This window comes from Echeneis naucrates, chromosome 13, assembly GCF_900963305.1.
Source record: "Echeneis naucrates chromosome 13, fEcheNa1.1, whole genome shotgun sequence".
Taxonomy (NCBI): domain Eukaryota; kingdom Metazoa; phylum Chordata; class Actinopteri; order Carangiformes; family Echeneidae; genus Echeneis; species Echeneis naucrates.
In genome coordinates this window covers 19754285-19766952 of record NC_042523.1, presented here as the reverse complement: position 1 = coordinate 19766952, position 12668 = coordinate 19754285, and the positions used below count along the sequence as shown (strand labels likewise).

Genomic DNA, 12668 nt, shown 5'->3' with positions numbered 1-12668 from the left:
CTGTCAGAAGAGTGATACGACTTTTCCTCATCACTAGTTTGGCTTTGACACAAGCCATTTGTGACTTTTTGACTATTCTAATCGACACGCAGTTCAGACAAATAAGGAGGCCGAGCTAACGAGAAAGACACAAAGGCAGAAGGCTCGGTTTGTTTTTAGCAGTCTAGTCCAGCGTCGTGGCCCAAGGGTCTTTCCCCTTCTACCCTCATCATCTCCATCAGTTTTGCCCCCTTATCCCACACTTGTGCAGCCTTGTAAATCTAATTAGATGAGTGTGAGTCATCAGGCACTGTTTAAAGCCATCAAAGAGAGCTCTGTTCCCCACTGGGTGCCCACTGGCTGTGAGCAGAGAACAGAAAGCCTAGTGTTGTGACTGAGACCCTTGAGACTGCCCACCCCCACCTTCTCCAAGTCACCCGCCAGCAGCCACTGTGACATCATCACCTCATCCTTCGACCTTTGACCTCTCAGGGTGTCTGACCCCATGCCCCGGCCCAGTGACAGTAGGCCTACTGTGTAGGGCCCACATGGCAGGAGGGCTAGCAGGGGTCATGGTGTCAGTGATGGGCAGCAGGCATGGCTGTCCCACCCAGGATGTGTGGATTGGAGAAAAATTAAGTCTTGCAGAATTTGCAAATAAACCTCTGCGTTTATTTTTAATGCCAGAGGAGTGCGTATTACGTAGGAGCCGGCCCTAAACTGCAAAAGTGTAGTTGCTAAAAATGTTTGGAAGTGGCTTGCATGACATCTGTCCCAACTCACCACACACTGAAATTTATAAATGGCACTGACTTCCACTATCTGCTTTTCAGCCGACTGACACATGCACATGTGTAAGCACATGAAAAGTTACCCCAATCCTTAAAGTGCTCAGATCTGGTGGTGCGACAGCCCTTGTTTCAATAAATTGGATCTTGGATAGCAACAGTGTCTGGTTAGATAGGAGGTAATTGTTGAGCCATGTTGTTGATCACGCTCAGATGTACTGTGACTTTGTTTGTGTTTGGGAGCATGTGTGTGTCTGCTGTGTAAAAGGTAACCGAACTGCATCTTTCTTTCTCACTCTCTCCTTTTTCTTTCTCTCGCTCTCACTTTTCCCTTCAGTAAGCTTTACTGCCATGTTGTTCAATACAGGATGCAGTGTTTTAGCTTTGGTTGTCAATAAGAATTAAAACAGCACATAAGTCATCATGGTAGTCATTACAGTGCCAAATGAAGTGGATAACATGAATCCTATTAATGTTGCTTGTAATGTAACTCTTTGCAGAATCAGAGTGCGGAGATGTCCCCCTGCTCACGCCAGGAAGTAAAGAGATGATGTCCCAGGCTCTGAAGGCCACCTTTAGTGGCTTCACAAAGGAACAGCAGCGGCTGGGTATTCCCAAAGGTAAGAATTCCAGCTGCTTTTACTCTCATTAGTTCAAACACACATTTACATCGTGAAAATTCAATTTATCAGACAAGCACAAGCCCATGCAATCACCTTAACCCATCAAATGTCAAAGACATATGTCATAGCCAGCTTTAGAAAGTGCGTCTTAGAGGGATTCACTGAAAGGCAGGGCAAACCTGGCTGTTCCAAAAATGGTGTTATACTATAAAATGCATTCTGTCCAGGCAGTCGGACTGACATTCCAACATTCAGTGCATGTAAACATCGAAACAGTCAGTGAAAACACGAGTGTGCTTCCTAAATTCAGGTGGAGCCTCTTCATGCTGTTTGGAAACAGCAGGACTTTCAGAATGGTGTTATATCTGCAAACTATGCTTTTGGCGTGTCATTACCACTGCTGCCTCCCTGTTTGCTGCTGATTGATTTCGTATTGCTATTTACCACCGAGTGCAGCGTAAAATTTTGCAGTATAGCCAGACGCCTGAGTGTTCTAGCGGAGAAAAGAGAACTGAATTTAGTATCTGATGTATGGCTGCTCATGGAGTTGGAAATAAAAGTCTAAATTTCTGTGTTGTCCTATCAGCCACATGATAAGGCCAATGTTTGATCACTCAGTGAGTATAATGTGGCACCAAAAAGCTGTGTAAACGATATGACAATCCCATACCTGCTCTTTCAGATCCCAGACAGTGGACAGAAAACCATGTGGCCGAGTGGCTGATGTGGACAGTGAACGAGTTCTCTCTGAAGAATGTTGAATTTGACAAATTCCGCATGAACGGAGCCAGCCTGTGTGCGATGGGGAAGGAGCGCTTCCTGGACCTCGCTCCAGACTTTGTGGGTGACATCCTGTGGGAACATTTAGAAATGCTTCAAAAAGGTGAGGCCACATTTCAACTGAAGACTGATTTTCTAATTATTTATGACATTATTTTTGGCATTGTGAGATGATAGAGGCTGGTAGACTTATCACTTCACACAGCTTAAGTGAGAAAAGCTCACACATACCAAATGGCTTAATATGCTGCTGGCATTTGCTATACTGGAGCCAAACAGGAAGACACCGTTTAGCTCAGGTCATAAATTTTTGATAATGCTAGATGCAGTTACACGATACATGAAATCAATGACGAGGTCACTGACGCTCTTTATCTATTTTTCATGAAGAGGATACAAAGCATTATCCCATCAATGGACTGACCTCCAACTTCCAGGAATCCCGTTATACCTCAGACTACTTTGTCAGTAAGTACTCATTACACTTGTATTGTTAATCACTCTGCATGATAGTATAAGATGCATGCCTAGATTCTGAATGCAAATGGGATAATGGATGAATGAAAGAGGATTGAGATTTTTTAGTGTTAAAAAAAACAAAAAAACTAAAAACTGCTATCCACTGTGCAGATTTGCAGCCATCAGTGCATACAGACCACATATCACAGAAAATAATGTGGCATTCATGTTTTTCTGTGTTTAAGTGCGATCAATTATTTTCCCTAAAATGTACAGCATTCCTCTTATGCACTCAAGGCTGTGGTCTCACATCCTCAGCATTCGTGCAGCAGGTCAGCACAGAAGGGATAATAACCCCAGTCTCTTAAGATTGATCTTTTTTTTTTTCCTCTGTTTTGCCCATTGCTTTCTCTCCCTGCTTTCTATCTGCACTTGTTTTCCTCCATGCCTCCAGGCTACGGTGTTGAGCATGCTCAGTGTGTCCCTCCTTCTGAATACTCAGAGCCCGGTTTCATCACAGAGTCCTACCAGACGCTTCATCCCATCAGCTCGGAGGAATTGCTGACACTGAAGTATGAGAGTGAATACCCTGCTGTCATCCTGCGGGACACGCCCCTAAACCCTCTGCAGGGGGACTACTTTTCTGTCAAGCAGGAGGTGGTATCCCCCGACAACATGTGTGTGGGACGCCTCAGCAGAGGTGAGTCATATGTTGGATGTAGAGAATGTAGTTGTGATTTGATTTAAACACCAGGAATGCAGTATCAACCTGGAAGAGCATTGCAGTGAAGAATGTGCTGAATTTATGTCGCACTCAAAACACTCGTCTTAGGTCAGCTGCATGAAGAATATGTCTATATGTGTGACTGTTTGTGTAAGTACATCTAAATGTTAAATGTTTCTGTGGGTTAATGCGTGCGTGTTATTGTGCTGAAGCTACCAGAATCTTGTCGTGCCACATCAGTGTGGATGTGCTAGATGAAAAGAAAAGCAGGCTCTATGTGTGGTTGTGGTTCAAAGAAACCTGCCTCATACACTCTTGACTGGTTTGAGAGAGAGAGAAAAAAAAAGAAAACTATTGTTTTTGTCAGAGCGATGCATGAACCAAAGCCACAAAGTTCTCTTCTTGCCGCCTGTCTTTTATGTAAAGCAGTTCAAGTGGTGTAAACTTTGAGATTTTTTTTTCCTGCTGCTGTTGGCCTCTTTTTCTTGACTGAGCTTTAATGTTCTGGGTAAGGAGATAGAGGTGTCATCCCCTGTTAACAAGTGTGGGGTTTTCTCACGAAACTGTTTGCTTTCTGAATACAACGGCTTGTTTTCTCTCCCAGTGATAGTTTACAGAGGAATTAGCAGCATGGTTTACATTTATAGTCTCTAAGCTGGGATTTTCTTCTCACAAATCTCCAGCTGTATAAATGAATAGCATGTGCCAAGTGCACTATACAAGGCCCCTCATGGTGCTTTATGCATTTTCCTGCAATGTATGAGGTCGAGTCTTCATGCATCACACATACCAAGCTCCTGAGCATTATGTTTTGCTTTCCCAACGTGGGAAAGTATTTTGCAGTGCAACTTGACATCTACATGTGGCTTCAATTTCAGCAGTTGGAAGATTTCTGCATCAATTGAGGCGCTGCATTATCTGTCATTTGTTAATGATGCACATTTGAAAGGCTTCTCTTATCTTTCCCAAGGGCCAAAAATAGCACCACAATTTGTGCGATTGTCTTCCATTTAAAATCAAACTCAAATGGTGGTTGTGCAAGTCAAATGAGGTGTTAAATGGAGAGAGAGATGTGGCACTTTACATAAAACTATAGCTTAGTTAGCAGAAATGTACTTTACTGCTGAGGCCATTCATTGCTCATTCACAGAAGATGCAGTTTACATGTGCATTTTTTTTCTGAGAAAATACTAAACAATAAATAATACACACTATGTAATCAATCTGACAATGTGATGTGGGATAACATTTCCGGTTTTCTCCTTTTAATTTAGAAAAGTATCAATTTTTTCAATTTCCTTTCAGGTAAGCTTGGTGGCCAGGACTCCTTTGAGAGCATTGAAAGCTTTGAGAGCTGTGACCGGCTGACCCAGTCATGGAGCAGCCAGTCTTCATTCAGCAGCCTGCAGCGGGTACCTTCATACGACAGCTTCGACTCGGAAGACTACCCCGCGGCCCTGCACAACCACAAGCCCAAGGGTACCTTCAAAGACTACGTGAGGGATCGCTCCGATCTGAGCAAGGATAAACCCGTCATCCCTGCCGCGGCACTGGCAGGATACACAGGTAAGAGATGCCCGGAGGTCAGAGTTTAGGAATAAAATTTTTGTTGAATCCTACCCCAAAAAGTTCTCATTTTAGAGAGCCTTTTCTAAAAAATGGTCTGTTTAAAGTTCTTCACAGGAAAGGTGCAGGGTAACCAATAACATTCATGATGTAGACCTGCATGTTAGCCAAACAGTCCCAGGACTAATTTACAGGAGTTATAAACATATACTGAGGTTTACAAATTCTTGGTTGGCATGACCATTCCTGGTAGCACCTGCATGCCATGAGAAGACTTGTCTTGCTTTTCTTATGACTGCCACTCTTGTACGTAGTGGGAGAAAAATCCAATGGCATCTAACTTTGCTCAGGAAAAATCATGCATCTTTATAAACATAAATATACACAACTCACTAAAAACAGCAAATTGTCTTTTGAAGTTTGTAATCGGAACTCTCAGCAGTGAATACTTCTCTACCCTTTTGTTTGGAGTGAAATATTTTCACACGCTGCAGAATTCCCTACACTGGATATTCACCATATTCACTGCATATGTAACACACAATTGTTGAGGCTTTGCAAAAGCCCCAGATAGGCCGATCCTTAATGCACCTCTTTTAGACAGAAAAACCCCCCCCAAAAAAACGACAACACATTTTACCAAGGCAGCCAGAGTCATGCACATCACAGGAAACAAAACAGACTTTGCTTGCACCTCCCTTTCTCTTCTTTTTTCTCCCTCCATCTCTCTTACTGTCATACTCTTTTTGTTCACTTATCATCTACCTCCTTGTTATCTGCAGCCTGCATCTTAACCTTTTTTTTTTTTTTCTTCTTCTTCTTCTGGGTCGTCCTAGCAACACTGGCGAAACAGTAATGGTGCCTGCGCCTGCACACAACACCAAGTGGAAATTATCTCTTCATCTCGTGGTGTTTCTTCATTCTCGTACTCACTTAGAGAGCGTGTTCATGTGTAGTACATTCTCCATCTCCCTTTAAGATGTGGAGATATTTGCAAGCTTCTCTAAAAAGCAAATGCACTATTTTAGCATCTGTCATGGTTTTTGGTTTGAAAATGTGCATGAAAAGGAAAAAAAAAAAAAAAAACAAAACACCTCCCTCTGCTACTACTTTTAACAGTAGTAGCACAAGGATGCGCATTTTTACACCAGGCTGCTTCCACAATTCTATGAACTGTAGACTTATCTGGTATTGTGTAAAATGACTCATAATGCTTAGCACATGCAGAGTAGATTTTCCAGATCATGAGTTGCATAAGACCATACATAAAAATCCTTGTGGACATCAATAAAGAATTTTAATTTAATCTTTATGGCACAAATTGCTGCTTAAAAATGGGATTGTAAAGAGAGGAGAAGTTACACAGCGGATGCTGAATCGTCTCTTAACGCTGAAGTGGTTGGGACTTTTTCAGCCGCGTTCAAATTATAGTCATAAGGCTGCGAAGTAGCCAACATTGGGACAGGGGAACTCCAAGCAGCTCTCCAACGTCACTAACAATGCATACATCAGATCTCAACAGACTGTCCCAAAGTTCGTATACACAAATTATTTTAAACGCTACGTATCAATGAGTCATTCATCCATGATGATGCCGTGGGACAATATCATAATCTACATATAATCAAATAACAAACAAAAGAACACAGTCAAGGAATGCCACATTAGATAAGAACAGATATAAACAGGACTCATGGCCAGATAACATCAAATGTGTTTTCTAATTTTCTAAAAACTTTGATTATCAGAGAGATTTTTGTGCAATGAAAATGAGGGCCAATGCATGTGGAAAGATCTTCTTCCAAAACTTTTGCAAATGCAGATCACAACATTTTGGCTGGATTTATCACTTCAATTGTGACGTCTGACACATCTCAGTCATTTAGACAGAAACCTCAACACTTGAGAACTCGTGTGAAAGCCTTGTGTGCGTGTCACCAGCTGAATGCACAGCAACGACTCTCCACTGAGGAGAGGGAGCCTCCTCTGAGCTTTTAGACAATGTGGAAATGGGGTAAAAAAAAAAAAAAAAACACTCAAAGTTTCCTTGAAGAGGAAAAACGCTGAGCAGCCTGGTCTGGTCAGCTGCTATTAGTGTAAGGAAAATTGTAGTTCTTGAGAGAGGGAAGAATTTTTTTGAGTGTACATGTGTGAGCAAGTCAGTGCGCATATGCGTGGGTGGGTGGAAGTGACAGGAGAGGAAAGGGAGAGCAAGCGACAGAGAGAGAGAGAATAACCTGAACCAAAAAAAAATAAAAAATCAAACCTCAAAATAGAGAGGCAAGCTTTTGTAAAATTCCAAATTGATGTTTATGACAACTCGACAGCTTGTTGTGCTCAGCTTCCTGTTTCAGTCACGGAGTGACAGGTGACACTTGTAGCGAGGACAGGGAGCCTGATAAGGCTTCAGAGAGATAAGTAAAGCTCCAGTTGTCATCTTTGTGGTTTCCTGTTATAATTTGCTTTTTACACCTCAATGTACACTGAGTTCAAACAGCATCACAACATGCTCCCTCTTTCCTCTTTCTCACAACTACAGAAATACAAACACAACAAAGCCTTTCATTTGCATCATCACTAAATGCTGGTTATAGTATTAATGAGTTTGAATACCTTTAATAAAACTTTCAAAATGACAAAAAGCATAACCATAGCTTTACCCTCATTGGCAGCCTCAGTCACAACAACTGCTATCATGCTCAAGGCTCAATTAGCATGCCAAGGGTTGAATGCTTAACACTGCTGTGAGTGCTTGCCCCCACCCTAACCCTCCCCCTTTTGCCACAGTGTATGCTATTTCAATGAGGCTTATTGTGTGCAGAGACTTGAAGCATATTTTTGGAAACTTTTTTTTTTTTTTGTTAGCGAGTCGTCAGCATTCTCGCGTGAGAGCACTGGGGACTGGTAAACGGGCACTCTATTACCCTTATGTGGGCTTGCTGTTACAGTAGCAGACTTTTGGAATGTGAGTCAAAACTCTGAACTGAAAGAGAGTCAGTGTTTTGGAGCCTCTTTTTCTTTCCTTTCCAGAGTCGGGGTGGCTGTTGTCATGCACCTTCTCCAACCCTATCAGGAGCAAAGAGGCCCGCGAAACACCATTTCGAGTGTTCAGCCCACACTACCAGTTCCCCTGAAAGATTTTTTTGTGTGTGTGTCTGTTGTACGAGGGTATATTTGGCTCTTGTGAGGTGTGCAACAGAGCTAACTTTTGCCGAGCCACAGTACTGCTGAGGCGGTTTACTGCATAGGCAGGTGTGATTTCAACATGCGAGCCTCAAAAGTGGGTGGGTTAGTGTTCTTGCTGAAAAACCACAAGATCAAAGTGTACTTCTGTGAATCTAGTTCAGAAACATACACAGAGTCTCTCTCTCTCTCTCTCTTTGGTTATCTTTCTTTGTGTTTTCCCCCCATTTTTCCATGAGACTCAAAAACACAAAGTTTGGTTTTTACCTGCTTATTAAACTTTGATCTTGAAAAATATATTTCGTTATAACTCTATAGATGAAATAGCAACTCTTCCTCTCTCCTTCACACTCGCGTGCACACACACACACACACACACAGTCTGTATTCAAGTCTCTTATTTTAAACTAGTGATTTCATCAGTGTGGAACTCAGACTCTAGATTCACATACTGCACAGGGCAACTGGCAGACAAGGGAATACATAATGAATGGGACCGTTGTATGTAGGAGGACATTCGGTTCCATTGGTGCACTTCAGTAGGACCCACATTATGAGGTTTACTTTGCTCCTCTTCAGACATTAGAGAATAATTTGCATGGAAATGTAACACTTTCATATGCAAAAATCTAGATTTCATAGATCATTGGTAACTTTAAGTGCGCTTTTGAACACTCAGCAAAAGAACCCGAGTCTTCCCTGAATCTGAATCTTGATATCTTTGCCCAGATATCACACTTTGTGACTTAAACCTACCACAGCAATCAACAACTATGTGTCCTCCACAGTGTAAACAGCTCCTATTTAACTGAACACCTCCCTCTCCCTCTCTCCCACATCTGTTCTGCAGGCAGTGGCCCCATCCAGCTGTGGCAATTTCTTCTGGAGCTGCTGACCGACAAGTCCTGCCAGTCCTTCATCAGCTGGACAGGCGACGGCTGGGAGTTCAAGCTCTCTGACCCAGATGAGGTGAGAGGTTGCGACACTGCTGGTCACCGGCACACGCACTGGGAGGTCCTCAGTAGTTAAGCAGATGAACAAGATATCTTCTTACATTTTCAGATGGGCTGAAAGCTTAGTTTGCCTGCATTTTTCTCCTCTTTGAGAGATACCGTGCAGTCTTCACGTCAGTAATGATTCATTTCAAACTGACTGAGTAACACTACAAACCCAAGTATTTCCCTTGTATGAAAATTTAGATTTTTTTTTTTTTTCAAGTGACTCTGATATGAAACTATAACTTTATGATTTTCTAACCCTTTCTGACACATCTTGACCATGCACGTTCCCTGTATTGTTTTAGGTTGCTCGGAGGTGGGGCAAGAGGAAAAACAAGCCCAAAATGAACTATGAGAAGCTGAGCCGTGGCCTGCGCTACTACTACGACAAGAATATCATCCATAAGACATCGGGGAAACGCTACGTCTACCGCTTTGTCTGTGACTTAAAAAGCCTGCTGGGGTACACTCCCGAGGAGCTGCACGCGATGTTGGACGTAAAGCCCGATACGGACGAGTGAAAGCGAAGCTGAAAAATGGAAGTGAGGACAAACATTGAGGAGCCACATGGACTGGGGCTCGTAAAGTGGTCTTAACTGTTTGATAGCATCAGTAAACCATATTTCTTGGGGACCAAAATGTTTTTTTAAATGGCTAACCGTGGTTTTTGTCAACTTTGAGCTCCTGGCTCCCTGACCATGTTTTCAAAAGAAAGGCACAACCCAAGCCTATATACTCTGTTGCATTTGAGATGTGTGCGCGCGCATGTGTGTGTGTGTGTGTATGAGCATCTGTATGTGTGATATATACTGGTATTATTTAGCAGCTCGAGGCGGATGAAGTGCTGTCAGGTAGAGTTCAGGTTCCATTCTGCCTAAGTAGCACGGTGGGGAAACGAGCAATGGGGAGAGAGTTCCTGCTAAGACAAACGGTTGCCAAAAAAACAAAAAACAAACAAACAAACAAAAAAGGAAAAAAAAAAAAAAGAAAGAAAGAAAAAAAAGACACCCCCCCCCCCCCCCCAAAAAAAAAGAAAAAAAAAAAAAAAAGCCAAACAGCTAAGGAAGGTTTAATGTCATTCTTTAGATATTATTTTCACTGTTTCTCTTAAGAAAGGAGAGAGTTTTCAGCTCGGACCAAAAAGTGTTGTTTATAATTTGTTGATCAAGCAGCAGAAGCTTGTGCCAGTATTCTATTATAGATGTTGAGAACACCCAGTATAAACCTACTTTGCAGGCAAATATTGGAAAGATAATTTTTTGCTTAAGTTCAATGAAGGTATCACAGTGGAACCAAATATTTGATGCCATCAGTAGTCTATACTGTTCTCTTCTCTCAGAGCCTCTAACTGAAATGTGCTGAGTCGTTATCAGACAACACTATAGACACTGGCCCAGTGCTTTTTATGAGGTGCGAGGACCTGGTGGTAGTTACTCATACCAAGAGTGTCTGATAGACAAGACAACTGAAAGTAGCCGTTGCGTTTGAAACTGATGCTTTCACCTTTACGTACATATTTGCCACTTTGTTCGAGATGCATATTGTGACTGAAACTTGCAAAATGCATTGAAACTGTGCATTTTTTGCATATACCACCAGTATTAGCAAAATGTAGACAATCGATGTGGGGAAAATCAGGAGTTTTTGGTAAGAAACGTCGTTCAATGTGCAGATTCGTTTTGTCAGTTCACTGTCCATGATAGCGTTGCTTTAGAAGTGTTTGAGTAGTCTGTATGTCTGTACAATCACCGGTGAAGCTGTTGAGAGAGTGACTTTACACAATCCTAAGAATGTCAGATTATTGTCTCCTTTGTCATGTGGGGCATTTTGGCCATACAGAAGTGGCTGCAGTGTAGTCTGAAGATACGGTGTTGGAGAAAGAGACACGCAATAGAAAAAAGAGAGAGACTAGAGAGAATTTGAGGGTGTATGGGGTAGATGAAGGTGACTGAAAGAAATCTGTGGATCCCGCAGATAATGATCATTTGTGAAGAAAAGGACTGACAAAAATGATGCGGGTTGGCATTCTTTGTAGGTTTGCGTTACATTGGCTGTGTATTGAGTTTTGCCACTGCCACCAAACTTGGATGCAGTTTTCGGCTACAACCTGATTACAAATGGAAATGTGAAGGAGCAGTGACAAACATTTGTATTTCAATTTGTAGGCTTTTGTGTTATTTATCTACGAACTAAATAAAGTTCAGTTCATAGCGATTTACCGATGCAGGATTCCAACCATATTTGTGTTGCTTGCTCACAATATCTGCATAGAGATTCAGTGGTTAGATTTGAACAAGTTGGCAACAGTTTCCTGTCAACAGTGGGAACAGTGGCTGTACACTGGCCGTATGGGAAATGCCAAAGAAAAAAATCATCTTCCAATATAATATTATTGTTTACAGTGGCTGAATGTTACCCATATGGATGAAAATAGCTTCTGAGATGTCTATTTGTACAGATTGTATTTCATAATGCTTTATTGAGACCCAGATTAAATAAATAAGCAACAGTCAAAGCAGGAATAATAACCAAAACCCATGTGAGGTCTTTGGCAACAGAGCTTCGTGTATCGTCCACAAGTGTTGGAAGACAGGGACCAGAAGTGTTGACTTTTCTTTGAAAAGCACACAGCTTTAGGGCAAAGAGAGGCGCCTCCACTGACCCTGGGTTCCCACTGAGTGCAGAAAAGAGATGCAGCCTATGTCCTTAATGTTTAATTGGTAACAAACGCATCCACAATCATCTAGCACTGACTCACAAACCTTCACCACGCCCATCGTCCGACACAGAAAATTTCAGCGAGTGAATTGTAATAAGCTTCACTTTACCTCCATTCTGTTCTGCATGTTGGTGTCAAGGTTTCAAAACACTGTTTTTTGTTTTTTTTTTTTACTAATGTCAGTGTTTTATGTTAAAGAGAGCTTTACAGATTTTAGTTTTTTTATGTATTTGTACCAGTTGGTAATGCCCCAACACAAAGTTATGATGTTCTATGTTTGACTATGGTTGATATCAGTGTGATAAAACATTCAGTTCCTTTAAATGCTCAGTGATTTGATTATACTGTCTTTAACTGTCAGAAATTACTGCAGATCTTATGTATTAACAAACCATAGTCAAGCAAATGTATACACACCAATAGATTGTGGCATATTCATATCTCAGTGTGGATTCAGAAGGAAAACAACTGTTTTTTTTGTTTGTTTGTTTTGGATATTGTTTTTGTATATTTTATAGTCTGTATTTTTTTTATGAGATCATTTTTTATTGTATTTAGTTCACAAACATTTGAATATTTTTCAATAATTTATATTTTATAAAAATACAAGAGATGCAGACAGCTGGTGCTTTCATGGGAATTTAAAGGTAGCGCAGGACAAAATAATGTAGCGATTTATTTTTTTTTTTGTTATTATTTTGGATTTATTTTCGTTTGTTTGTCTGTTTGTCGTCTAATCCTTTTTTATATAGAGAATAGACCTGTCTGCTAGAGAAAAAAGGCTGATGCTGGCCCATCAATGATTTCTGCTGGAAAGGTTTTATAAACTTTAGCTTCTATTTCTAAAAT

At 41.4% G+C, this 12668-nt stretch overlaps 1 protein-coding gene across 3 annotated transcripts in view; it reads left to right on the top strand.

Annotated features, from left to right (window-relative positions):
* The window catches only part of ets1 (v-ets avian erythroblastosis virus E26 oncogene homolog 1), a 33164-nt gene extending 23055 nt beyond the window's left edge, over nt 1-10109 (top strand). For 2 of the 3 annotated variants that reach the window (XM_029516754.1, XM_029516756.1), the window contains 7 exons: nt 1268-1387; nt 2073-2273; nt 2561-2638; nt 3084-3329; nt 4659-4919; nt 8953-9071; nt 9406-10109. In XM_029516754.1, the coding sequence (XP_029372614.1) occupies nt 1268-1387; nt 2073-2273; nt 2561-2638; nt 3084-3329; nt 4659-4919; nt 8953-9071; nt 9406-9621 (1241 nt within the window). In that variant the 3' untranslated portion in view covers nt 9622-10109. The remainder of the gene's footprint in view (nt 1-1267; nt 1388-2072; nt 2274-2560; nt 2639-3083; nt 3330-4658; nt 4920-8952; nt 9072-9405) is intronic. The other variant, XM_029516755.1, reaches the window with a different exon arrangement.
* The last annotated feature ends 2559 nt before the right edge of the window (nt 10110-12668 follow it).